The following is a 26,337-nucleotide window of genomic DNA, read 5'->3' as shown; positions in this document are numbered from 1 at the left end:
CAGTTCTTCACATGGAATATGGAAATGAACTTACTAGTTTCTGCTGTTTCTGGACTTAAGGCTTCGGGTTTAAGAACCACTTTTGAATTTTGGGGATGCTGCAATGCGTGCATCACACAGCACTTATTTTCAACGTTGGTGTCACTGCTTACTCGTTCAAAATAAAATTGCTTATCATTTTTCCGACAACTACCACTGAGTAGATAAAAATATACTTCCTTATTATATATAGTTACTCCGGCTAAACAGTTAAATAGATAATAATACATAATATTTTATTATTATTTATTTATTGTTATTTATTACTTATTAGTATTATTTAAAGACGGATAATGCCCGTCAGACACCTATTATATAAATTAATGAAATTATTCAATTTAAACAAATTAAGGCCAACACTAGTTTGCAATGTTATTTAATATTAAATGTTACAGTTTATATGTGTTCGAACACGTTAGGTAGCCATTGAATTGAACACACATACACGACACCATCTTTGGGCACATAATCAAAGTCTAGAAGATGGATATTTGGAAATATATCGTTAGGATAAAGATACCCAGTCCGATGAGCTACGTGAGCACGATCCTTTTATTAATCTTCACAACTGGTGTCTACAAACAGTTGACGTTAACCCAAAAAACTGCCAACAATTGTGAGATGACATTTATGTTCGAATACCCTCATTTTGTCGTGAGTGACAACGGTTTATTATTTACGCCCATCATGATTATGATGATTATGATACTAATTATATTTAACAATTAAGCCGAATTAATTTCCTTCCTTTCCAGGAAATCTCTGTGCCCATGAACAGGGGGAAGTATAATTTGTACGCTTACACTGAAGGCCAAACAATGGAGAAAATAAAATCTATGAAGTTTTATGGTACGCCAGTAATTTTTATACCTGGACACAGTGGATCGTACAGACAAGGTAATCATAGTAATAACTAATAATACCATTATTATTTATATATAGTTTTTGAAAAAAAATTTTTATTTACCTTTTTATGTTTTATTTATTGCAGTTCGGTCCATTGCTTCAGTTAACATTAGAAAGATGTACCATATTCAATCAAATATAAAGTTTGATTTTTTTACTGTTGACTTGAACGAAGAATATTCTGCTGTCTTTGGAGGTGTTTTATTACAGCAAACAGCATTTGTTTCCAAGTGTATTGATACAATCATAAAAACATATGAATATGACTACAAACCTACATCAATTATACTTATTGGACATTCTATGGTAATATATAATTGAACTTACAAAAAAAAATTATCATCTTAAAAATATGTAATTGTGTAGTTAACTGTCTCTTTTTTTTCTCTGCCATACACAATAAGCGGTATACTAAAACTGCTCCGTATTACATTTTTTGTGAAAACATTGTTAACATTAAAATTCTTTTGGATGTTTTCATGCAAACCAGATAATCACTCAAAAAGTATTAGGCACAAACTTTTTTTTTAAATTTTTAATTCTTATAAATTTTTAACTTATTTGTTATCACTACATCATTCTGTGTAATTTACATAGATGGTGGCTAGGTGCTGGCTGTCTTTAATTTAAAATTTAAAATTTAAGATCAATATTTTACGTCTAATAATATATGATATGATATAATATTGTATGTAATCTAATCATAGAAAAATGGAAATTACTTCTTAGAATGTTAAATTGTATTTTATTATATTACTATCATGTTAGTATGTTGTTGGCTATTATATTGTTACAATATTTTTTTTTGTTTCCAGGGTGGTATTATAGCCAAAGGATTGTTCATTGACCCTTCGTTTGATACCAACCTCGTAGAATTGATTATTACTCTTGCTACTCCCCACAGGCCTTTGTTTTTAGCTGATCACTATATGGATAGTTATTATGATCAAGTGGAAAAAATTTGGGGGAACGGATTAGATAAGCCAAGGTCTTCATTTCTGTCAAATATTTCACTACTATCCATTGGCGGCGGTCATCGAGATTTAATGGTTTGGCCTTGTCTGACGTATACTCCACATGCTGACATTAATGCATTAGTAAGAACTTTATAAATTAATATTAAATTACACTTAGAAAGATTTTTGAATTAAAATATTTTATTGATCTCCAGAGTTTAGCCATACCTGGTGTCTGGACTTCTACTGATCATCAGTGTATATTGTGGTGTAAATCATTGGTCAAATCCATTGTAAGAGTGTTATTTGACTCCGCAGAATCCGAATCGAACGATTCAATTTATGAATGGAGAAAAAAAGTATCTTCTTATCATTTTGACAAAGTATGTAAAAAAAATAATTTAACTACATAATAGCTTATAATAGATCTATTTGATCCACAATACTCATTAGTCATCTGTGACATGAGTTATTTTATGTTAAACTTGTATATTAATTTTCAGCGAAGTAATGGAAAATGGTTTCATTCTAACTTGCATCCCATTACTATAAAATTGAAAGAACCCAATGTGATTGAATGGAATGAAACATATAAGCATCAAAGATCAATTTCATTGGAGAAAGGAACTGCAATGCCAATTGTCATTCATCTGCCTTTGTTTGAAAAATCTGTTAACTATGAAATGACAGCTGAAGCTGTAAATATTGAATACCATGATTGGGTATTTTCATGTAAACCTGATCATCATTCAAAAAAACATTGGTATGATATTCAGTTAAAAAGAATAATTTTCTTTAAAATTCTAAATCGTATTGTTTTAGTTTATTTGGCACCAATTGGTCCTCTAATAGTACTATATCAGTTTCAAAACATATGAAAAGAAGACATATTACTTTAAAGATGCCTGACATATATAAATTGGGTCATTCAAACTTGGTTTTCAAAATCAAAAATACTAAAAAACCTGTAAGTTTTCTTAACTGTAATAAAAATAATATAATAAATTAATAATGCTTTTTTTTAGACTGCTTTGAATATTGACTTGTATGAAGCTAGTGATAGAACTAATCAAATTTTGTGGCGATTTTGGTATGGAGTTTTTGATAGACATCTGTTATGGAAAGTCAATGTTTTTGAAACGATTCAGTACAAAACTATTCTGCGTGGTTGGTCATCTAGTATATGCATGCATTGTGTGTATAATGTGCACATGGTACCCATAAAATGCTCTAAAAAACATCATCATGCTGTTTCTAAATTTATTGTACCGTGGACACAAGGTGTTTTGCATGGTATCACCAGGTAAACAAATTATCGCCATCGGCAATTTCTCGTTAGCATTTAAGTGTGGTGTTGATGATCTTACATCTAATTTCAGTGACAGTTATATAGAACCTCTGAGAATATCTTTAGAAAACATTCCTCTATCAAATACATCAAAAAATCCATATTTGCAATTCATATTAGACCCAACTTGCAACTATCGTATTGAGTAAGTAAAAAAAACCAACTGTGCGCAGTTGTAATACAAATTTATTGACTTTTAGATTAGATCTATCTATTATGGACACAATTGGAACAATAGGATTGAAATATGGATTGACATTTCCCTCATACATTGGAATTATAATACTGTTTGTATTGTCAAATCAATTTTCACAATTGGCCGATTCAACTATAGATGATTGCTCAATATATCACTACTCCTTACCATCTATAATTAAAGTTTTCAAGATGTTAGCTGTTACAACTTGTTTTTTAACTGCTATGTAAGATCGTTAAGTTGATTCATTTTCATAATTAGGAATTCTTGAGTTATAGTGGTATTTCTTTTCTAGACAATATCAGTGGCCTAACATCAATAAACCAATTGGTGGTATAGACTGGCTTGGACATCCATTAAAGACAATGGTGTTTTCATCATTGCTATATTGTATAACCAATTCATTTATGTATTTTGCTACTGTAGCACTATGGATGATGATGTTGTTTTGGGGGAAAGCCATAAATGAACTGTTGGTCCGGTAAATACTATAGATATATTTTTTTTTTCTTAATAATAATCAATTGTTTCATGTATTAACATTTTTACAGGTTTATAATGAAAACATTGCAGAAAAATGCTACATTATCTGACTGGATATTGTATGGATTTGGAAAATTACCAATAGCTGTTTCAATGATAGCCATTTTAATTTCTTACCATACTTGTGGTACTGTTGGACTTGTTATTTCAGCGTTTTTCTATTATTTCTTAGTAAGTTACTTAATTTTATTAGTTAAGTTTATATATTGTAACTATCCTTTATTTTAATGTAATATTATCATTGTGATAAGTTTAGTGACATCAATATCCAGTGTATATTTCATTCAATAATTAAAAATATAGTTTTTTATCATAAAATTGATTAAAATATAAAAAACAACCAGTGCCGTATCTAGGCATTGGCAAGGTGGGTGGTGGCCAAAGGCCAGTTTAAAATGATCGCGCTAGGGGCGCAATTTTTATATCATATATAAATACTAAAAATTCATTTTAAATTTATAACATTTGTTGCCAAGGGCGCACATAGAGCTAGTTACGGCACTGAAAACAACTAACGGTTATTTAAATACTTAATGTTATAGCTATGTACAATGGTACAAGACTGCATTGACCAGTTGATTTATTATCCAGTGATGTTTTTCAAAGATTATTTTATAAAAGGCGAAAAACCCAGTTTGAATTTATCGCTCACATCCATCCACATGCATTTTTCACTGTTTTTATTGTGGTTACTAATTTGCGGTTGTCATCTGCCATGTAGCATTGAATGGGCACGGAATTACCAGTAATATTTTATATTTGCTTTGAATTAAATTTAGAAGTTCATTTTTTATAACTGTTACAGTCAAAGCAAATACCTAGATCCAGATCCATCATGGATTTCCTCCTTAATACTAAATACATGTGCTGGTATTTTATGGCAGATGAATATCCCCAAACGTAATCTGTGAGTAACAATTAAAAAAAAATTAATTGTATTATGATAAATATAATGTGTGTTTGTTCTAGGAAATTCTACGCACAATTAAGTAACCTTTGTATGGTGGCTTCAATTATTTTGTTTTTGTTCTGCCAGACTGCATTATTTCGAATAGCTCCAATTTTAACATTGGTTTTTTTAATCATCACTTTGCATCAGTGTTTTAGTTCTTGGATCGGAGTACAAGATTTGATTGATAACCAAGTAAATAGTGCTAATGATAAGATGCCACACAAAAAAATGGAGTAGATTAAACATTTCAGTAAGTTTATAATAATATTATATTATATATGTATAGTTGTTTAAGGTGGACTGGCAAGAGTGTGTTAATCGCACCTGGTTAGTTTGATGTTGGGATGGGGGCTGACAATTATTTAACAATATTAAATTAAGGCTTATTACTTTAAGTTAATGATTGTGTAATTCTGGTATGCATATCATTCAGTACGTCCCTGATAGTTGATTCTTTTATTTAACAGTGAATACAATTTTTGTGTTTAGTACGAAGAAACAATTTTATAACTTCTTAATCTATTTTTCATTTAACTCTCATGTGAATTATGATTCATGTGCTACTAATATCTAAAAATAGAACTATTCAACATTTCAGTACATATTAAACAATATTAATTTATAAACATAATAATTTAGTGCTTACAACAGTATAGGTACTTAGTGCCAGCCATCAGTATGACTTTCAGTGTACTACTACCACCATTTAGTCTTATTTACCACAGTTTGAGAACCACCTTTATATTATAAAATATAAATTTTAACTTGATAGTCTTAAATAATTTTTAATGATAATCTTGTTAATTGTATAAAATTTAAGACCAGTGATACTCAACATGTTTTTTACGGGTTAATTCCTGATTTGCCTACGCCCAATTTTTAGTTGAAATAAAATATGCATAATACGATAAGGTATTACTAAGATTTATATGTTACATTTTATTGTTTGCTTGCATGTATACAAAATTTTACTATTTTGGCCCACCATAAAAAAAAAGTTGGATATAGCTAGTTTAGAAGTGCATATAATGTGTTAATATCAGAGTTCATGGCTATCACAATTTAAAGCTCATACAAGCGATAAGTCTCTGATGCTTTATGTGTGCATGTGTGAGGAAAACCATTGCATATTTAGTTGTTGGTTGCTGATTGATATTAATAATTACAATTTTAGAACCAAATGATTAGTGATCAATTAATATTCCACACTAAACAATATCAACTAACAAAAATTATTATAAAATACTAAAATCAACAATAAAAATTGTTAAGCATGCTCACCTTACTTTTATCTATTAATAATTATGCACACCTATACTCAAACTATGAATTTTAAATTCTTAATTAAATTAATTTGACCATATTTTCAAATACTTAAGATTTTTTGACCACTTTAGGATGATCTTGTGACAATACAAACTTCCTTGAATCCCTCCTTTCCAACATAAACATTTTAATAATTCAGCAACTACTTATTTGAATTGTTATTTAGATGTACCAACTTTTTTGAGAAAATCATCCACTAAATAATGATAATATTTGGATTTAATACGAAATAGTAATTAATGTTTTGAATAAAAAAAACAACATAATATTTTTTATATAGGTTATGGTTTATGTCACTTCTACTATAACTGTTTTATCACAATATTGGAAATTGTAAAAATAAAATAATCAACTAAGATATTGTGTTCACTGTTAAAGGAATCTCTGGCTTTAAATCATTCAATTTATATATACAGTGGCTAATAAAAGTAGTTTTGGTTGGGGTCGATGATGAGATTAGATCCTCTGGAGCCTTTTTAAAATTATTATGGTGTAATGTACCTACCCTAGTATACTATGTGTAAAACTTTAAAGGTATTTATGATATGAGTAGATGAAAAGTGGTGATCATAATTCAAAGGTGCTCAAGTGTCTCTATCTTTATTTTTCAAATGTTCAAATTAAAATATTAAGTATTATATATAATGAAACTTGAAATGATCAACTATAAAATTAAGAACTTGATTAAACTAACAAATTATCCATGCCTCAGAATAAATAATTAATAAATAAGTATAATACCACTGTATATATTTATGTGTGTGCGCGCGCGCGGTTGTGTGTGTGTATTATTGAATTGTGTTAGGTTATTTTTATTTATTTTTACATTTTATTTAACTCATACCAGTGTCATTTCATGTTTTTAAAGACTGATTCATGTTTTTGATCTATTTATGGTTTTGTTTAGCATTTTTTTTTTCTTGTATTTATTTAGTTAATAATATATTTTATTGAATTTTGTTTAAATGTGATTATTTGTTGTGAACAATTAATGTTGTATTTTTATTATCTATATGTTTAACCATAACTCTAAGTCATATACAATCTTCTAGTCAGTTGTGTATACTCAATAATTTTTAAATGTAAACATAAATATCCATATATTATGATGTCTTTTACATTTTGTTACTTATTACTCATTAGAAATAGATTATAATGATTAAATGTATGAATGTCTATATTATACCAATTGTTTATGTAATGTTGTGACATATATATATATTATACATATGTAGAGCGCAGATTTATATGCATTTATATATTTATTCTGGTTGATTGTATGATATGCTGTGCAAGCATAAAATGTGTTTCACATCGTAGTAACGATTTAAAAAAATAAAACTATTTTTAGTGCATATTTTGAAATTCATACATTTTTTCTATTTTAAAGACAAATTTTACAATTTTAATTGCATATTTAATTTTTAGTGCATATTCTGATGGTTTTTTAGACATTCTTGAAATATATAATATTGTAATATAAGAAAAAAGTATTATATTTTTGTATTTTTGATTAATCTCAAAATAATTTAATAAGTATATTATTGTAGGTGTGGGGGCGTATGTAATCTGCCCCAAAAGCACCCCCCTCCTAATTTTTTTTTATCTATTTAAGTCATTTGCACCACATCTTAAAATTAATTTTTGTAATTTGTGCAATATAAAACTAAATATGAGGGCATTATGTAATCTGTGTCATTTTTTAATTTCAAAAATTGTAATTTTTTTCCATTTTCAAATAACTAAACATTTTTTTCACAGATTAAATAATTATAAACAAAAGTATATTAGTAAACGTACGTTAAATAAAACGGCTAAGTACAATTTCGGATATTAAAAAATATATAAAAATCAGTTGTCATATTAAAATAATTATAAACAAAATATTAGTAATATTACATATTATTATAAAAATATAATTAATTAGACGTAATCGATCTCGTATTATAGTCGTATCTACTTATTATTAGTAGAACTCAACAATATTATATCTGACACGCGTTGATATTAAAGTATTATCGTATTTCCAATGCAATATATCAGTAAATGTATCTGATGGTAAACTCCAACAATTAAAGTTGAAAGTGTGGCGCAGATTACAAAGTCCATTTCATTTTTTGTCGTGATGCAAATTACCAAAATAAATTTTTAGATGTGGTGCAAAATACCTGTTTAATTTTTATATTTCGGCATAAATTACATACCCATTAATGTACCTATTCGTGGCGAAAATAAAAAGTAATTAGATTGGTGCAAAATATCATCTCTCGTAGGTATAAACGGTTTTCCCGAAGATCTTAGACCTTAAATCAATAATCGGTGTAAAAAGATACGTGATATTAAGATACCTGCACTATACCATGACAAGAAAATATCAATTAAGATAATAAGATCCTTTACCATTGACATTATTTCAGAAAAAAATGAAGAGAAGTATTTGTAGACTAATTTGTTTATGCATATTTAAGATTTTTTTTTTATTATTATTAATTGTTTATGGCATCAACTACATGGTTATTAGCCGGCGTTACATATTAAATTTACATTAATTACTTACATATTTTCTTTCTACTTATTACTTATAATTAAGGATTTTATTTTAATCTAAGTTAGAATATTTAAATCAGTTGACGCCGTTCTGTTGAGTTGACGAAATTGAGGAGTTTATCTAAGATTTTTTATTGCATATTTGGTTGGTTTTTTTAATGCATACAAATCTACGCTCTATAGGTATATATATATGTATATATTAACAACTATACAATAACTTATTAGTACATACTAATACAATCTTTGTATATTATGTTTTTGTGTCTAATAAAAACATCGAATAAAATTTTAAATTAACATGTTATATTTACAGTTATGTCTACCCTTTTTACAGTTAGATTTGTAGTTAAATCTACTGTGTGTGGCAAAAGTATTCTATTACTAAATTAATTGAGTTGTGGAAATGTTTCTTAAAATATTTGTGCATTATTGTGAATCGTGAATGCAGTGGTGGGTTTAAGGGAGGAGCTATGGGCAGTGGCATATATAGGGGGGGCCTAGTGGGCTGCAGCCCCTCCCGAAATTACAGTATTGACTGTTAACTATATTGTAGTCTCTAGGTGCTAGATAATTATTGTTAGTCACTATATATTATAGCCCACCCCAAAAATTATTTCTATATAGGTACGCTACTGGCTATAGGGGCATTAGCCCTCCTTCCCCCTTTGGACTAAGCTATTAATTTTTTAAGACAAGTATTATGATATACCTATATCAATTATTATTATAAAATATCTTCATTGAAGAATATGGTCTCAACAGATAATAATATCATTGAACGATTTTCAAAAGTTAAAAAAAAAGAAACTTGTAATTAATAATGTAATACCTATAAATCTTTTTTTAAATAAACAGTTCATTTTTGTTATTACTTTGATATAAAATTACTTTTATACATGGTTTCAGATGAAAATGTATAGTAATATAACTATTTAAAATATGTTTTTATTGTGAAACAAATACATAAGCGATAAATGTATTGATTTTACGATGTTTGTGTGTGTGTGTACTCGATAAGTTGTTGAAAGAATGCTTCGATGTTTAACTTCAGTAGCTTTTCCAGTTGGAAAGTGAATCTAGTTCGTGCACTAGGGAGGTCAAAGGATTTCCCTGTAGTTTTCAAAAGCACCGGGAAAAACAAAAACAAACAATTAAGGGAAAACGGGAATTTTTATGTAAAATCAATTTTTGAGAAAATCAAATTTTGATATTAATGTAATTCTAAAACAAATTACTGTAGGCACATGCAATATTCATTGAATGTTTATAATGGCATTTTCTATGTATGATAAAATATTTCAAATCTTTTGAAGTTATTTATAGACGTTTGAAATTTTCGTTTTTTTTTGTTTTTTTTATAAATGACTGTAAAATTTTATTCGGTTGGTAAAAAAAAACTTCAAAATTTTGTATAAAGCTCCAAATATATTGTTACATTGACAGTTAAAAAAATATTATAAAATAGTCACAATTTTTTTTAATAAACATTTGAAGTTCGAATTTTAACAAAATACGTGCTATAAAAATGCAAAACAACTACTTCAAAAATAGCATATGTAGGTAGTAGGTAGATAATGGCGTGTTCGTTATATTAAAATGCGTTTTTAAAATATGGTTTTGTAAATTATGTTAAAACGGTGGCTATATAATATATTTATATTATATATCAGAGGGGCGGCCACTAACCTTATTTTGAGAGTCGCAAATTATAGAAGCTTATTCGAAGCGAACCTATTGTTAAGATATGTTTGTAAAATAAAAATATATTTTTCATTTTATTAAAAATTAAAGATCATCTATTTTTTACACTACTCAGACTATTATAATAGCCGCATGCCTCTCGCGAGCCTCGTTGTGAGCTGTGGCCATCACCCCTGCTATATATTAATAGTTAAGCTACACAGAATGATGTATTCATATGATCATACTATACATTTTGATAATCATAAAACTACATACTGAATTTTTACTTCATTAATGCACCTATATTACTGTATATATATATTATGTTTTATTATATCCATTAATATGGCAATATGACAAGAAAATAGTTTATATGGTAAGATAATTATTATAATAATCTCCATTGTATCAAGTTTAGGTTAAAGATTCGCACTTGACATGACGTAGTCGAGTTCAAATCGTTTGGATTGTTAATCGATATTGATTGCTTTTACGTGGTCACAGAAATCTACATGCGTTATTTGTACCTATCTAAGATTATAATAGGTATTACTTATTATATCGGTAGGTACACCTATATAAACATTATTGTGTGCCTTTAAGGCTTTAAGTTGCTTCGTAATCGTTAATCTACAGAGTTAATAATACACGAGTAGGTGTTTATTATTTTGTATATTTTTAACTAGTTACCTAGATAATATGAAATCTACTCGAGATTACTGAATAGGTGGGCACTCACTCTATAAACTTAAACTAAGATACATATTAAATACTTATAAGTAAACAACTTAAATGTTTTCGCGTTTATCTTTATACATATACGATATTACCTATATTGAACTTTAAAGCGAAATATAAATGCCGTGACCATTTACGTGGCCACTTGACGTGTCGTCACCATATCAATCATTATCATTATATTATTGTTATGTAGACACTTTACTATCTACGAGTTATTTGTCAAACATATGATATCAAGTGAGTACCTAAAGTACTATAATTACCTGTACAATAATATTATACCGCAGAGACAGGTGAAAATACTTATAAACTATTTTATAACTTACAAATATATATCTTAACTTCCCCGCAATAGTTGATGCCAGATGGAAAAAAACACATATCATTGTAAAATTAATACATTCTTTTGCTCCACTCAGAATCAAAAATTTAAAAATGCACTAACAGCAATATTTAAATCCTCGTTTTAATAAAAATCATTTCGGGAATAAGTTGGTGCCGTCGCTCCGCCCTAGTAAGAAAAAAAGTTAGGGTATGTGGAAAAAAAATAAAATCAATGGAGCCCCATTAATTCTGTACAATACTGCCCCTACCAAAAATTCGAGCACTGACTATTTTTTTTAAACATATTAATACCTATATAGGTAAACATTTTTGCGTTCATCTTAATAATATTATGCGGACGTCTAAAGCCTGCACACCGCTAAATTATACCTACTACGTATGTATAGTGTATACTGTCCATATTGGGTGGTCCAACCTTTTGTAGTTTACTGGCCAATTTACACATTTATAAATAGTATGAGGGCCGCCAGAATAAGAAAAAAAAGTAGGTATTTTATTTTATTACAAATATATTATAATTTATAATTATATAATATAATACACAAGCTATCTTATTAAAGAAAATTAGTATAGATTAGTACTGCTGAGTGCTGCTACGCCATCTCCCACCATCTTAGTTTTTTTTTAATTCATCAAACTTGTATTATATCACTAAAATTATTAAATAAATATCTTATAAGAAGGGCCAAAAAAAAAAAAAAAAGAAGCCACCTATAACGTGGCCACTTAAATACTATACTATATACAGTAATAGTATGCTTATTATTATTATTATTATTATTATATATTACAGTTATAATAAATATTAAATTGTTACTACATCACAAAACAGAACTTGTGACGATGATGATTGATGATGAATTGATGATGATGATGATAATAATAACAATACGGTATATAGCTGGTATTTATTGGTAAGTATTATGGTGCCTAATACAACATAGTAAAATATATTCGTCTTCCTGTCCGTTTGTGCTGCGGTAGTAAGTTATAACATAAAATAATTAACGTTTAGAGTCATCCGACTACCTACTTATTATAGTTATTAGTTTATTACCTATATACCTATAATCAAACCGCATAAGTGCCTGACTAGCTAAATACGCTACCGATATAATATTTTATATAGCTTTTATTAATCATTCGCATTGTAATATTTATCTACAATTATCATACAATGACGACAAACTCTTATATTAATATTTACCCATTCAGCTGTTACAAATTGCATTCTGATACATTTTAAATATGAAAAATAAAAAAAGTTGTACAACGTACCTAGTTCTTATGAAATCAAATTATGGCTGCCTCTCGATTACTCCTTTCGCCATCACGCCTGCACTGACTTATAGATAGTACCAATTATGCACTATATATAGTAAATGGTGCACCTAATTTAAATAAGAAAAATTAGTACTTATCTAGTAGGTATCTACACCTATTTGTATAGCCATTTCCCATTAGTAGGTACCTAAACATTTTTTAAATATGATAATTTATGATTAAAAATTTAATCTTTCATGACTTGATGCAAAATCTTCTACAACTACGTCTTCAAAATCGACATTTTTTGTTATTTTTTTTTGATATTTTTTTTTTAATCGTTATTGCAGGAGCATGTGATGGTAAGTTTATTAAGTTTAGATTAATTTTAATTTACTAAAGAAACATTTTCCGGATTCGGCAGTAACAACAGGTATGGTAAGGTATACTATCTATTTGTGATTATCAAGTTTGGCCAAGTTGAATCAAGTTCAAACGAATTTAATAGATTTAAAATATTTAATAAAAAGTTGAGTTTTGTTCATTTTGTAGACTGTAATATTGCTTTTGTTTACCATTAAAAAAATTCTAGTTAGCTATAGGCTTAAAATTTAATGTTACCTATCTCTTATTTATGATTCAGACTTTAAACTTTATTCAATTCGTCGTTTAATCCTACTTTACGTGCCTAATAATATTTTAAACTTAAAAACAAAAGATGAAAATGGAAGTTGGTTTTTGATTTTGATTTTGTTTTTAACACATCATTTATACATTAACTATTTTTTTTATAGTTAATTTGTTGTTTGTACTAACGGCTTCTTCATTATTAACTATGTAATGTCTTTTCTATAGTTAAACGCTAAAATTACCAAAATTCAAGCAGAACTTTACTTAGGTATCTTAGAAGCACTAACGTAAATTTTAACATGACTAAAACAATCTTCTATTATATCAACTCCGAAAAAATGCAGTCCGCCATTACAATCTACTGATAGTCATGAGATAATAATATTACTTAGAGGAAAAAGCACAATATATGTGCACAACATTGCAATGGCACAATAATATAATGCAATCGCGTATATCCAATAATCTAATATACGAATAAACATTGTTTTCGGCATGCGCTTAGTCACCTGATAATTTTATATAAATATAAAAAAAATCGTATTTCTAATTAAATTATAGGCACATAATATACAAATATAGTTATCTAAAGTAAAGAATTTCAAAAAAGAGGAAATAATAGGTATTATTGCTATTAATTTATTATAAATGTTTAGAAATCGTATATTAACTTGCAATTTAACATCAACATAATATACATAGGTAGGTAGGTACATAGTATAAATTATACAATGATAATTTTTCAACGGATGACGTTAAAAAACAAAGTGAATTAAACGTTCACACTTCATAATATCATCAGTAGTAGGTGTTCGTAGTTAATAATAGGCCGCGTATACGTATTAGATAGGTACGCGAGTCTACTTACGTCATCTATAATATAATAATATATAAATAAGCAATAACAGTCATTAGTTTTACTATATAATATCACAACATTATTACATTAAATAGGTACCCATATCACGATGATTATTAAAATATAGATATATATAAATAAAATGTATATTATGACGCGCATACAATAAAATTAAAATGTGCAAAAACAATTATATAATACAAATACAAATACTGAACAACGAAAAGGAAAAAAAATCATAATGCAATATAATAATAATTATTATTATTTCGGATATTCAAACACGCACGATCAACTCATATAATATTATATAAAGTGGCCGATTTAGTGTCTTCTGTACACAATCGTCGGTCGTAAATCGTTAAGAGGACGCTACACCCACATGTGTTGTATCTCCGTCTTACAAGCGTGCGTAACATGGCAAATTTTACGCTCAGGTGATCACGTTTAGCTCCGTTAGTTAAACATTTAGTGTGAGTTTATCTCTTATAAAAATTAGAGGTAACATTATTATGGAGGACTTCTCTCAGGCTTTTTATTGTATTTTTATTTTAAAGCGAGTTATTAGTATTTTAAAATTGTAAATTATTTGTATACCTTAAAATACTTATAACTCGCTTTAAAATTAAAATATAATAAAAAGCCTAATAAGAGAAGCCTTCCATCATAATGTCACCTTTAATTATTATAAGAAGTTTACTATCACTAAATTTCTAATTAACGGAGCTAAACGTGATCTGCTAAGCGTACAATTTGATATGTTACGCACTTGTAAGACGGAGACAACACATGCGGGTGTAGCGTCCCCTTATAAGTCGTGGTATCCATATTGATCTATTACACGGGATGATTCATCAACGTGAGGATCAACGTAAGACACTCATTATTTGATAAGAAACTAAGGTTATTGAAAACATTTTGTTTCCAACTATTTTGTGTCGTTATTATTTATTTTTTGTCTTTTAAACGATAACATTAATTTGTTATTAGTTTATAGTATCTCGATCTATACAAATATAGAATTCCGGACAAGTAGTTTATTAATTATGACTGTTTTGAGTATTTAATTTTTAGAAAATCGGATCAGTGGATCAACATTTTGCGAGAAACCCCGCCTGTTGTAACTCATAAACTATAACTCCAAAAATCAATTTATACATAGAACTTCTTCAAAAAATATATTCTGCCTTGGAAATAATATTTAAAAAAAAAAGGTAAAAGTGTATTTCTAGTATAGTAAAAAGTATACTTTTAAAAACTTTTTTTAATTTAATAATGAGTATCTCTCGTTAAATGGATCAACCGGTATATATATCTATAAATATGTGTATTGATTCTTACAGACTACAGTACAGTACGAGAAGGGATTAAAAAAAAAAGTGCACAATACGTACAAAATATATAGTTATCCGACGATGTCGCTTAATATTATAGACGGTACGCGAAATATTATATCATTGTGCTTCGTACATTATTAGTAATAATTTATTACGTATTTTACTGCGGTCCGTAGGGTATTATAATATATGTATTATGTATTTATGTCGCAGTTATCTGTATCAATATAGAGATCGCGAGACTACAGATTGTCTACAAAAGTAAAACCAATCAATAGTGATATTATGATATAACATAATAATATAATATATAATTTTAATATCTATTATACATATATGGCCGCGTGGATATCTGCACAACGGAAAGCTACGCGAGCCGCAAAAATTCGCGATTCGTATAGATCGGCTGCGTGAGGATTATTTCATCGTTGGTCCGACCGATCGCACCTCCAGAAGTCGTCGGGACTTCGGTGACAGTTGTGAACGTCGAATAGTTTGGCGGGGCCATGTTCATTTCCACTTCATTGCTGATCGACAGAGATGAATTCAGGCGGGTGCCCTGCAGGAACGTGCCCGGGCGACCGAAATTAATGGCGTCGTACTCGGGCGGTGGCTGATAAATAATAAATATCGTAACAATAATATAAATAATCTTTGAATAAAACACGAATTAAGACCCAATTTTTTGGAAACAGTACGGAGCCGATCAAGGTCAAAAAGCGGGTAAGTCGTGGATGTCGCTCTGCTGTACAGTAGGTTACAAGTGGGTTACTGTAATGGATGGAATTAAATTTGATACGAATGTTATAATATCATTGTATACGAAAAACGATTCTGAGCGGAGAAGGTTTATTTGTCTAGGATGTATTATAGATTATTAAAAATTTTCAAATCTTAGATTTAAAAAGAATTTTTTTATGAATTTCTAGCTTAAAATAATTTGCGAATTTTCGTGATTTTTACGTATGTTATGAAAATTAAAATTTGAATATTTGTAAAAAAAACTGTGACTATGTATTTCTTTTAATTTTCAATTAATATTGTAAAAATATTTTAGGATCCTTGTATTAAATTTTCAAATCCTAGATATAAAAGGAAAATTTTTTATGAATTTCTAGCATAAAATAATTTACGAATTTTTGTGATTTTTACATATGTTGTCAAAACTCAAACTTTGAATGCTTATAAAAAAAAATCGTGACTATGAATTGCATATACCTATGAATAGTTCAACTTAAGTTAACATTTTTTGAAAATTGCATAGTGGATAGAATATACTTATATAAACATTCGGTGAAAAAAAATGTCATGTATCTATGGTTAGGTATTTGTTTTAAAGTTACATCAAAAACCAAAATCGATTTTGTCGAAAACTGATTGTGCGTAAAATTTCCCGTTTTTCTCTTAATTTTTAGTTTGTTTACCCCGATTATTTAAAAAAATATTAAGACATTTTTATTTTTGATTCCCCAAAGTACCAACTATAGATTCACTTTCTGATCGAACGAGGTACTGAAGTCAAAAATCGAAGCACTTTTATTGCCCAAATACGTGATGACAGACACAAAAAAAAACCCCATCATGGTAAAAATATCAATACATTCATCGCTCCGCTCAAAATCTAAAATACAATGATTCACGCAGAAAAAAAAACTATTTTACGATCAACATTATAGGAAAACTGGACAAGTTGAGTAAGTTTTTTTTAAGTATCTAAGTTGAGTAAAGTAAAGATGCATTAATGATGAATAACACAGTTAAGTTAAAAAATAAGTACACATTTTTTTATTTATAGCACTATCCTGTTTTAATTTTTTAACGACTCTAAACTAAATAGGTACCTGATGTAATACCTAATAAAGTAATAAGGTATATAAACTTAATAATAATAAAAAAACAATAGTAGTTCTATATTTTTAGACATTTATAGTATTTTATTGAAGTTTTCTTAAAATTAATTCACACCAAAAATTACCCGAAATGCTTTTCAACATGAAATCAAAATCGACTTAAATTTAATAAAATAAAATAAACTTTAGAACACAATATATTAATTTAGGTAGCTTATTAAAGTGAAAATTTATTGAGTTGATTTCACGTTGATTAAAAATCAATCAAGTTAGTTAAAAAGTTAAAATAAAATAAACTTTAAATCTCAAAGTGTTAAACTTGTCAACGCCAGTCTTACATTATAGGAGTATCTAAATATAATATATATGTATAATTGAATGACGTCAAGGCGCGATAAAGGAAATGTTTATAGTTATATGATGGTCGTATAAAGCTGTATAATATTATACCAACGCAATTTTAAATAATAATTTAATGAATAACGTGTTTAACTCCCGAAAGAGTGCTATAACTTATAAGCGGTTATTGGAAAATATGAATGGTAAAAATCACTTCTTCTCATCTTACGGTTACTTATGACACTATATTATTATATTATAATACAATGTGATAAACTCACCTGATTATTGTAGTCAAAAATAGGAACTTTACGGTCTTTTTCTATGTCGTCGTAACACGGCGGTCTGTTTTGCATTTTTTGCTTGACAAATTCGTTCATCGAACTGTCGCTGGCTACTCTACTCATCGAATCAGACCGACAAAAACTGCACCTGTAAACAATTTACTAAGTCAAACATGGGTAAAAAAAAAACCTAAAATATTTTGCCCCGTTGGGGGGACGCGATAGTTTAAAGCGGAATATATAAACCATAGAGTTCCAAACATTTGGTCATCGATAGAATATATACCTAGTATCTTTATATCATGTTAATTTATTAAATTATTAATTTAATACGGACTTGGCTCAAAGTATAATAGAAGATATTTACAAATAGTGCGAGTACAATTAAATCGTCTAGGAACAGAAAATGGAGCAATAGCTTGGAGCTGATTGGACTTGGAAGGACACGAAAGTCGATATGGGGTGGAGCATCGGTCGAATCACCTATAATATTTTAAAGGGACTTTACTTTGTTGTTAATTTTTTTATTAGTCTAAGTTAATAGACTTATTATTAGCCCTAGGAATAAACCCGAGAATAGTCGTTTGAAGGGTGGGTAATATTTAGTAGGCACAGGTAACTGGTGATAGGATATAGAAAACCTTGTATGGTAAAAGTTTGGGCCTGTATGAGGAATGGGGATTAGAATCAAGTATAGTATACCTATATATGGTCTGTAATAAAGATTGTTGTTAAGTATTTCTATTTCTTGTAAAATGTACCTATACATATAGAAGAAACGCACGCGAGATGATGATAAATAAATAGCCAGTAAGTAGGTATCTACCTTCTTTTGTACTATCGCTTTTATAAGCAATGTATTATATTAAAATAAATAATTTTCAGTAGAATTTCCTTAAACGATTTTTAAGGAACCTATATAAAATCAAATCGTAGTTATATCCAAATGACAAAAATATACCTACTGCACACGTGTGATATAAAATCAACCAAGTACATGCGGATGAGAACAGTGGCGGATAGTTTTTTACGTTATTCTTATACACTATATTGGGCAGAAAAAAGGTAATTTAATTTTTGAAAAATTCACCTCCACCCTCAGCGTGACTTTTAGATCTGCTACTCGATGGGAATTATCGTTTTATCCGGAATATTGCCATATACAGCATAATTATAAGTGGATTCTATACTGTAAATTGTAACTTATTACCTGAACAACGTTTTCCTGATGACCGCGATGAATGTGATGGCGAGGAAGACGAATGCGAATGACACCGAAAGAGTGTTGGCCAACTGAATACCCAGCGTCGGCGTGTACCTGCCTCTGTAAATCCCCGAACTGTGTTAAAATGGCACGTGGTCAGATCAACTAACCACGAAATGTCGCATATAATATTAAGTGAAATGTTTTGTTAAAGTATTAGAAATAGTATATTATATGTAGAAATTCGAGATGGAAATGATCTCCATCTTCGATTTTGAAGTGGTAAATGATGTATTACGGGTATGTTAACATAATAATTATTTTGATGACATAAGTTGAAAAAAATCAACATTAGCTGCATGCGTTCTGAATTATGCGCAACTATTAGAGAACGGATTTGAATGCAAATTACATATTTTTCCGAAAACATTGCTTTCCAAGCGCACAAAGTTAATTTCATGCATCAAGGAGCTAAAAAATGTAATTTTTACTTTGCATTTTAAGACTTTATTACATTTTTAGAGAATTTTATATTTTTAAGTCATTTTTACGTAGAAATGGATAAAATTCGATAAAAATGTATGAACATTAATTCTAAAAAATTAATATTTATTATGCTTTTACCGATTAGATAAACCCAGAAGAAATTATTTTTGACACGTGTAGACTGTAGACACAGGTATACGAGTACATACATACAAGATACAACATATAACATAATAATTTTTATTGTATTTAAATACTTTTTATCATATAAATATTTCACAATAATGTATTTTTTATAAATTTTAAATTTTAAATTCGAAATTGTTTTTTATGGAATTTTTAGCTTTTTGTGAATTTTTTGATATTGAAGTATTTTTTTAGGACATTTTTCTTATTTTTTATGGCGTTTAAGTCCGTTCCCTAGTAATTATTCTTCACTTATAAACCTTGAAATATCAACACTATCAGAGTAATGTTAATTTTAGTCTATTAATATAAGTGGATAATGTCATAAGTTCTAAATTCAATATAAGTTTGAATTTTGTATAGTGTTTTGTGAAATTTAATACAATTTGAGTAATTGCGAGTTTTTAATTTTACATTTAAAATAATATTTATAAAATAAGTAAATCTACCTTCTAAATCAAACGTGAGAGTTATTGGTAAATCATTAAACGCTATGTAATATAATAAATATTATATAAAAAAAAAAATTATATTTTACTCTTATTATATTTCAAAAATATTGTGTCTTTTATGATAATCATAATTTTTAGTAAATTTAAATTATTTTATCTAATAACTGATACATTCTTATAATTGATATAACATTATCCCAAAGGTCCTAGCAGGATAATATCATATCAACCGGCTAATGTTAACATTACCCGTAAATCGTAATACATATATACACTATGATAGAATTTTAATTTAATATTATTTTTAGTTTTATTCAGTAGGTAGCGCAACCAACCACCAATTTTTCAGAGAGTTTGACAAAATAAACCATCTTAATTTGTATAAAAAATAAATACTAAGGGGGAAGGTCCGGTTATAAGTCCATTCTCCTAGCTGGTTGCGCTACTGGTTTCATTATCATCGAAAACGATTGAGTCTCAAAAAGTATTTTTTAAAACAATCATCGAGTTAGATAACCTATTCTGACTATTCTATACGAATATAGCACTATACTACATATGAGATATGAGACTATTTGACTATGTATGTATTTAAACCAACTACGTCATTTTCGTTATATTACATTAATTATAAATGTTTATTTATCTCGATGTAATGAATATATTTTTTATATTAATTATAAAGAAGAACTTTATCCTGATATATTATGTACTTAAAGCATTTTTATATACACAAGTAAACATTGATAAGAATATTACTAATATTAAACAGTTTAATTAATTAATTATAAACATATTTTGTTAATAGTTATTTTATTTCGAAACATAATGATATCAAGTAGATAATTGAGTTATCGAAAAAAAGATTATATGCGTTAAAGTATATCAATAATTTAAATGGTTCGTTCTATAAATGTAATATATTTAACAAATAGAGTTGAATATCACTAAATAAAAATGCAACTTAAAGCAACTTATGCAGCCTTGTGTTCAATTAAGATATATATATATTCGTATTGAAATAAATGATTTAACAGGAGTATATAATATATTATTATATAATTTTCATTTTTCATAAAATATCATGAAAATTGCCTATACATAATAAATTCCTAAAAAGTCGGTAGGTATATAACAATATATTGTAACATCGACACATATTCGAGTATTTATATACTTTTCGACACCTATAGATTTACATTATATCATACTCACAGACATTCTTCGTCCATTCCAGGTCTGCACACGCACAATCCGTCGAAGCAAATAGTAGCATGCGGATTTTCACAGCATTGTGTTACGGCGCAACTTTCTTGGAACACTATACAATATAATATAAAGGTACAATGTGACAAGAGCTGGTGACAGCTTACTGAATGATAAATTATAGTTTACTATTATTATCATATTATATATCGTTGAAACTTAAATTATATAAAATAATAGAGTAAAATAAAAAAAATTGCTATTATTTGTTTTATATTGTTTTTAAATTAAATTATTGGTATGCAGGTAAGTAAATTAATGAGATGACGTTAAAAATATTATGGTAATTTCTATAACTACCCTCCTGAATAGCAAATATTATCCAGTGGCATAATATATGCTTTCTTAGAATTAAAATAAACAGACTTTTAAAACTATGCGAGAAGAATTATATCAATATTTTCATTTAGAATAAAATTGGATTCATCGACAAAAAAATAAAATTAAAATAATGGGAAATTATTAAAATTTAGATTTAAAATGCTACTCTATAGCTAAAGATCATTTACTTATTGTTTTTTCACGATAATTGAGCATCGAGCACTGTTCATTTAAAAATTATTCGTGGAGGACTTAGATTTTTCAACCGACAAACTTAATAAAAAATAATTAGTTCGTGATATTCAGCATTTTTAAAACTGAATTATAATTGTTTTCGTAGATAGTTATAGGTATAGTTTAGCTAAGATAGTTTATTTTCCAAAAAAGGCTTTGAAATAATTTTATTTATATAAAAGTTATTGGAACTGTTGGAACTGTAAAAAAAGTTCAAAATAACTAATATTCTCTTAGACCTTAGCCCCTATTCTGTTTTCTAAATATCTCCAACAAGAAAAATAAATATACTAAATTGAGTTTTATAACACTACTTAATATACAAGAAAATTATAAATTATTGGTATAAATCCTACAAAATACTAAATTAAAGCAATCTAAAAATTCCTTCTACTCACAGGGGCATAGGGACATAGACACACGTCCTTTTTAAGAGATGTATAAAGGTGCAAATTATATTTAAATCGATACGGATATTCAACGTATCTTGATAAAATCATGACTCACGTGAACATAGGCGACAGTGGGCTGTCTCCGAAGTTTTGTTGAACACCTGATAGTAATTCTCGTCACACACACACATGTGATTTTCGCACCTGGTGAAACCGAACTCGGCAGGGCATTGCAGGCTATTGCTGCAGTGGTATACGAACGGCAATTCCGTATACACATAACGATGTAAACCCACCGCCGCTGCAAAATATAATGAATTATATTTTAATAAATGTACAATATAATTAATAATTACCAGCGAGTAAATAACATGTATTTGTCCCCTGTTCCGTAGTCAAGACTTTTTTCCTAGGGGTAAAGGCTACAATATTATATTGCTAGGGTTAGAGTAGTATATACTATCGGCTTCTTAAAATATAGTAAGGTTGATGTTTTCAGCGGGGAGGGGGTCTTAAGCTCTTAAGGCTCCTTAGCTACAGCACTGTTTATACCTAAAGGCTAAAAGTGCAACATTATATTTTTCAAAATAAGAAGATCCTTAACGATTCGTTATGAAAATGGGTACCTAGTTCTGATTAGAAAGAGATCACAGAACACTTTTTAAATTTACTGGACTATTCCCATTTCCCGGTATCATACTTATGTTAAAAATACTATTTACAATTTATAGTATTTCAAATAGGTATTTGAATATAAGTAAAAATACTTTTAAGTTAACTACATACATTTTTATACATAAATTATTTTCCACGTAATATTATGTTTGGATTGGTTATCAAGTATTTACCGTCGATAACAATATTTAATCATCGTACGTCTTTATCGACTTGTTGACAATAATAAGTCATTTCTAGGAGAAAAAATCCAAACTGAAAATCTAGTTTAAAAGAATTTTGTATTTTTAAAATAACAATTTTATTATAAGTATTTGATATAATGATATATACATAATAAAAATACTTCAGGCATAAGTATTTCAAATATACAAAAAAGTATCCAAATGTTACAACTATATTAATCGCATATTATTGTATGAAATGTATTCAAATTTAAATCATCTTGTACAAGCCAACATCACAGGGCTTATCCATGGAACCCATCTAGAATGATAAAAACTCAAGGAAGTGGAATTTATGATCCACCGTGATTATCATTATTATGGTTACTTAATTATAATTTCAAATGTTCATCAAACCAACCCGCAATAATATATTTTAAATATTAGGCATGTATCTGCAAACTTAATTTGGTACTTACGCGAGACGAAATAGTTTTAAGTTTATATAGGTATCGCCCCCCTCCACTTTGGCGTAATTGTAATTTTGGTTTTATTTTTTTAATAGGCTGCTTGTTTTTATGCAGGCCACATAAGCACAACCCCCGTCTAAAAATTATTAATTTTCCAGATAAACCACTTTAAAAACTGGGCCAAATCAAAATAACATTAGATTTTAATACCAACACGCTGCAAATAATGTATAAATACTTTATGCGGTCCATAAAAGTTATTCTTCGAAAGATGTCAAGAAATACGAGCCCACAAAGTAAGACACACATATTTACACTATATATACACTATACAGGTATAATATTATACTTATTATAAGTTTAGGTACACATCAATCGATTAATTTGATTATGATGAGGCGCGTTATTCAGTTATTCTAAATCATTATACATCGTATAAATGGATTAACGGTATTATAACACCGCAGCTAAAACAGTATTTGCTTACCTATTATTGCATAATATATATAGGTACCTACATAAAAAGTTATCAACACGCAGTACGGGGGTTAGTGAACTGCTGTAGCAGTAATACGTATAGGTAGGTACATATACACCAATAATTTATCATGTTATAATTATTATTATTCGTATGCACCCGAAAAAAAGCGAGACGGCACTTTAGCACAGCGCTTACACGTGCGTTATTAAATACACACAGCAAATAAACACGTTCGGTTCAAGGTCTGAGATCTTCAAACTGGGATATTATAGGCATTACAGGTATAGGTACTCTGCTTTGTAAGTCCGTTCGTTTTTACGCACATCATATAGTGATTAATTATAATTTATAACACTCTTGAGCCGCATATTAGCTGTATAATTATTGGCAGCTCAGTGACATTTGACGAACTTCACCGAGGCCGCATAAGATGAACTTGATAAACTATTATTCGGAGTGCTGATGAAACCTCGTTCCTCATCTATTTTAAATTTTTCCATAAGCTTTATTATCCTCACGAATAAGATGATACACCTGATGATAAAAAAAATTATGAATAACTGGGAAGGGTTTAAGCTGGTGAAACTTTTTTGGGTCAAGTGCCAAATTTTTCCAATCAATGTTTTGAAAAATGTTCACATGCCCTAAGTCGTAAACACTAAATAGTATAAGTACCTACATAATAAATACCATAATTTTTATAATTTTTATTTTTCGCGTGCCTATGATATTTGACCAACGTGCCACCTTTGACACGCGTCCCGTAAGTTCACCAACCCTGGTTTAGGTAGGGACGGCGCTAGGATTTGCTGGGCCCCGGGCAAAATAAATAACAGCCACATTACATATATTATCCAAACTAACTAATCTCTGAAAAGTATAAAATATCATTTAAGAACTGCGGAGCCTTAATTATAATTTTAAAATCGCGGGGCCCCGGAAAACTACCGCGATTGCCCCCCCATCGTTCCGTGCCTGGGTTTAGGGTATATATCGTGATGCCTATATTAGTTTATATATGATATACATTATAATACCTACGACAATGCATAGGGCAGAAAATTCCTATCGTATAGTTTTCCAACGGGAAAAAAATTTCTCGACGAATGACGAACAAGTATAACCAACGATAATACGATATAGATTCTATATCGTATTATATTATAGAACAGTTCAGAACATAAAGATCGACTTACCGTTTTCGTGGTCTTTGGGCGACTTCGACTGTTGTGCAGCGGTTGCGGTAGAAAACGCCGAACAGACGAACATCACGAACGTCAAGACCATTGCAAAGATCATAATCATCGGCGGTGTTATCGGAATGACAATAAAAAATAATAGCTAAATAATAATATAATAACGACGAGTGTCGAAAAATACAGCAATCACATCACACCGTTGGATCTCCCAACACTCGGACATGCATACGCGTTTACTTTGGGCGGCCAGAGCGCGACCTGTTGCTCACGATGTGGGTAACTGCACTATAATATATTATAATATTCAAAACTCGTACCAACGAGGCAACGACGGAACTCTAGTCGTTGAGTGGTGCTTTAATGTACGATGAGTATATATTATAATATATCGCGATAGTATTATTATTTATTAAATACACATGATTTACATATTGTACGTGCGGCACCGGTGCACAATAATAATTATTTTACTGCTCTCTATTTAATATTATAGAATTAGGTATAATAACAATAATAATATACGGAGACGACTGACGAGGAGGAAGAACAACTCATAATTGGTCTATAACTGAGATAATAAATGTCGAAGAGCTCCGAACGATGATGATTATATATATACATAATATGTACACATAAGTTTATGTTTTATACATAATATTA

General features: G+C 28.7%; 2 protein-coding genes and 1 long non-coding RNA gene across 5 annotated transcripts; 1 reads left to right on the top strand and 2 right to left on the bottom strand.

Moving 5' to 3' along the window:
- The first annotated feature begins 240 nt into the window (after positions 1-240).
- PGAP1 (GPI inositol-deacylase) lies at positions 241-9,109 on the top strand. Its single transcript, XM_015515568.2, has 15 exons — positions 241-693; positions 795-936; positions 1,031-1,251; positions 1,761-2,042; positions 2,117-2,284; positions 2,405-2,664; positions 2,724-2,868; positions 2,927-3,204; positions 3,281-3,394; positions 3,450-3,671; positions 3,741-3,926; positions 3,997-4,159; positions 4,531-4,733; positions 4,794-4,895; positions 4,958-9,109. Exons 1-15 carry the CDS (start codon positions 523-525, stop codon positions 5,175-5,177), a joined length of 2,877 nt encoding a protein of 958 aa, XP_015371054.2. The 5' UTR covers positions 241-522; the 3' UTR covers positions 5,178-9,109.
- Positions 9,110-12,057: 2,948 nt separating this feature from the next.
- Positions 12,058-13,066, bottom strand: LOC149058591 (uncharacterized). Its single transcript, XR_016190612.1, has 2 exons — positions 12,864-13,066; positions 12,058-12,236 (listed from the first exon to the last, which is right to left on the bottom strand). It is a non-coding gene; the product is annotated as an uncharacterized LOC149058591 (long non-coding RNA).
- A 1,050-nt stretch (positions 13,067-14,116) lies between these two features.
- On the bottom strand, positions 14,117-26,256 carry LOC107166780 (uncharacterized). 3 transcript variants are annotated; one of them, XM_089221212.1, is made up of 7 exons: positions 25,675-26,256; positions 22,804-22,989; positions 21,691-21,796; positions 19,358-19,486; positions 18,145-18,295; positions 16,007-16,287; positions 14,117-15,927 (listed from the first exon to the last, which is right to left on the bottom strand). In XM_089221212.1, the coding sequence occupies exons 1-6, from the start codon at positions 25,781-25,783 to the stop codon at positions 16,042-16,044; spliced, it is 927 nt and encodes a 308-aa protein (XP_089077338.1). In that variant the 5' UTR covers positions 25,784-26,256; the 3' UTR covers positions 14,117-15,927; positions 16,007-16,041. The 3 variants fall into 3 exon arrangements, with proteins under 3 accessions (XP_089077338.1, XP_015371056.2, XP_015371057.2); XM_015515570.2 differs by having other exon boundaries at positions 14,117-16,287; XM_015515571.2 differs by having other exon boundaries at positions 14,117-16,287; positions 19,358-19,471; positions 25,675-26,250.
- Positions 26,257-26,337: the final 81 nt, after the last annotated feature.

This window comes from Diuraphis noxia, unplaced genomic scaffold (genome assembly GCF_037042655.1).
Source record: "Diuraphis noxia isolate RWA-SAM2 unplaced genomic scaffold, SU_Dnox_SAM2 contig0002, whole genome shotgun sequence".
Classification (NCBI taxonomy): Eukaryota; Metazoa; Arthropoda; class Insecta; order Hemiptera; family Aphididae; genus Diuraphis; species Diuraphis noxia.
This window is presented reverse-complemented; position numbering and strand designations above follow the sequence as displayed.

Coding starts and splice junctions, on each gene's coding strand:
- LOC107166780 (XM_015515570.2), bottom strand. CDS start 25,783: ATGATTATGATCTTTGCAATGGTCTTGACGTTCGTGATGTTCGTCTGT. Junction 18,296..19,357: donor ATCAGGAAAACGTTGTTCAG/GTAATAAGTTAC, acceptor AATTGTTTACAG/GTGCAGTTTTTGTCGGTCTG. Junction 16,288..18,144: donor TTTTTGACTACAATAATCAG/GTGAGTTTATCA, acceptor ATTATTTATCAG/CCACCGCCCGAGTACGACGC.
- PGAP1 (XM_015515568.2), top strand. CDS start 523: ATGGATATTTGGAAATATATCGTTAGGATAAAGATACCCAGTCCGATG. Junction 937..1,030: donor CAGTGGATCGTACAGACAAG/GTAATCATAGTA, acceptor TATTTATTGCAG/TTCGGTCCATTGCTTCAGTT. Junction 2,043..2,116: donor ATGCTGACATTAATGCATTA/GTAAGAACTTTA, acceptor ATTGATCTCCAG/AGTTTAGCCATACCTGGTGT.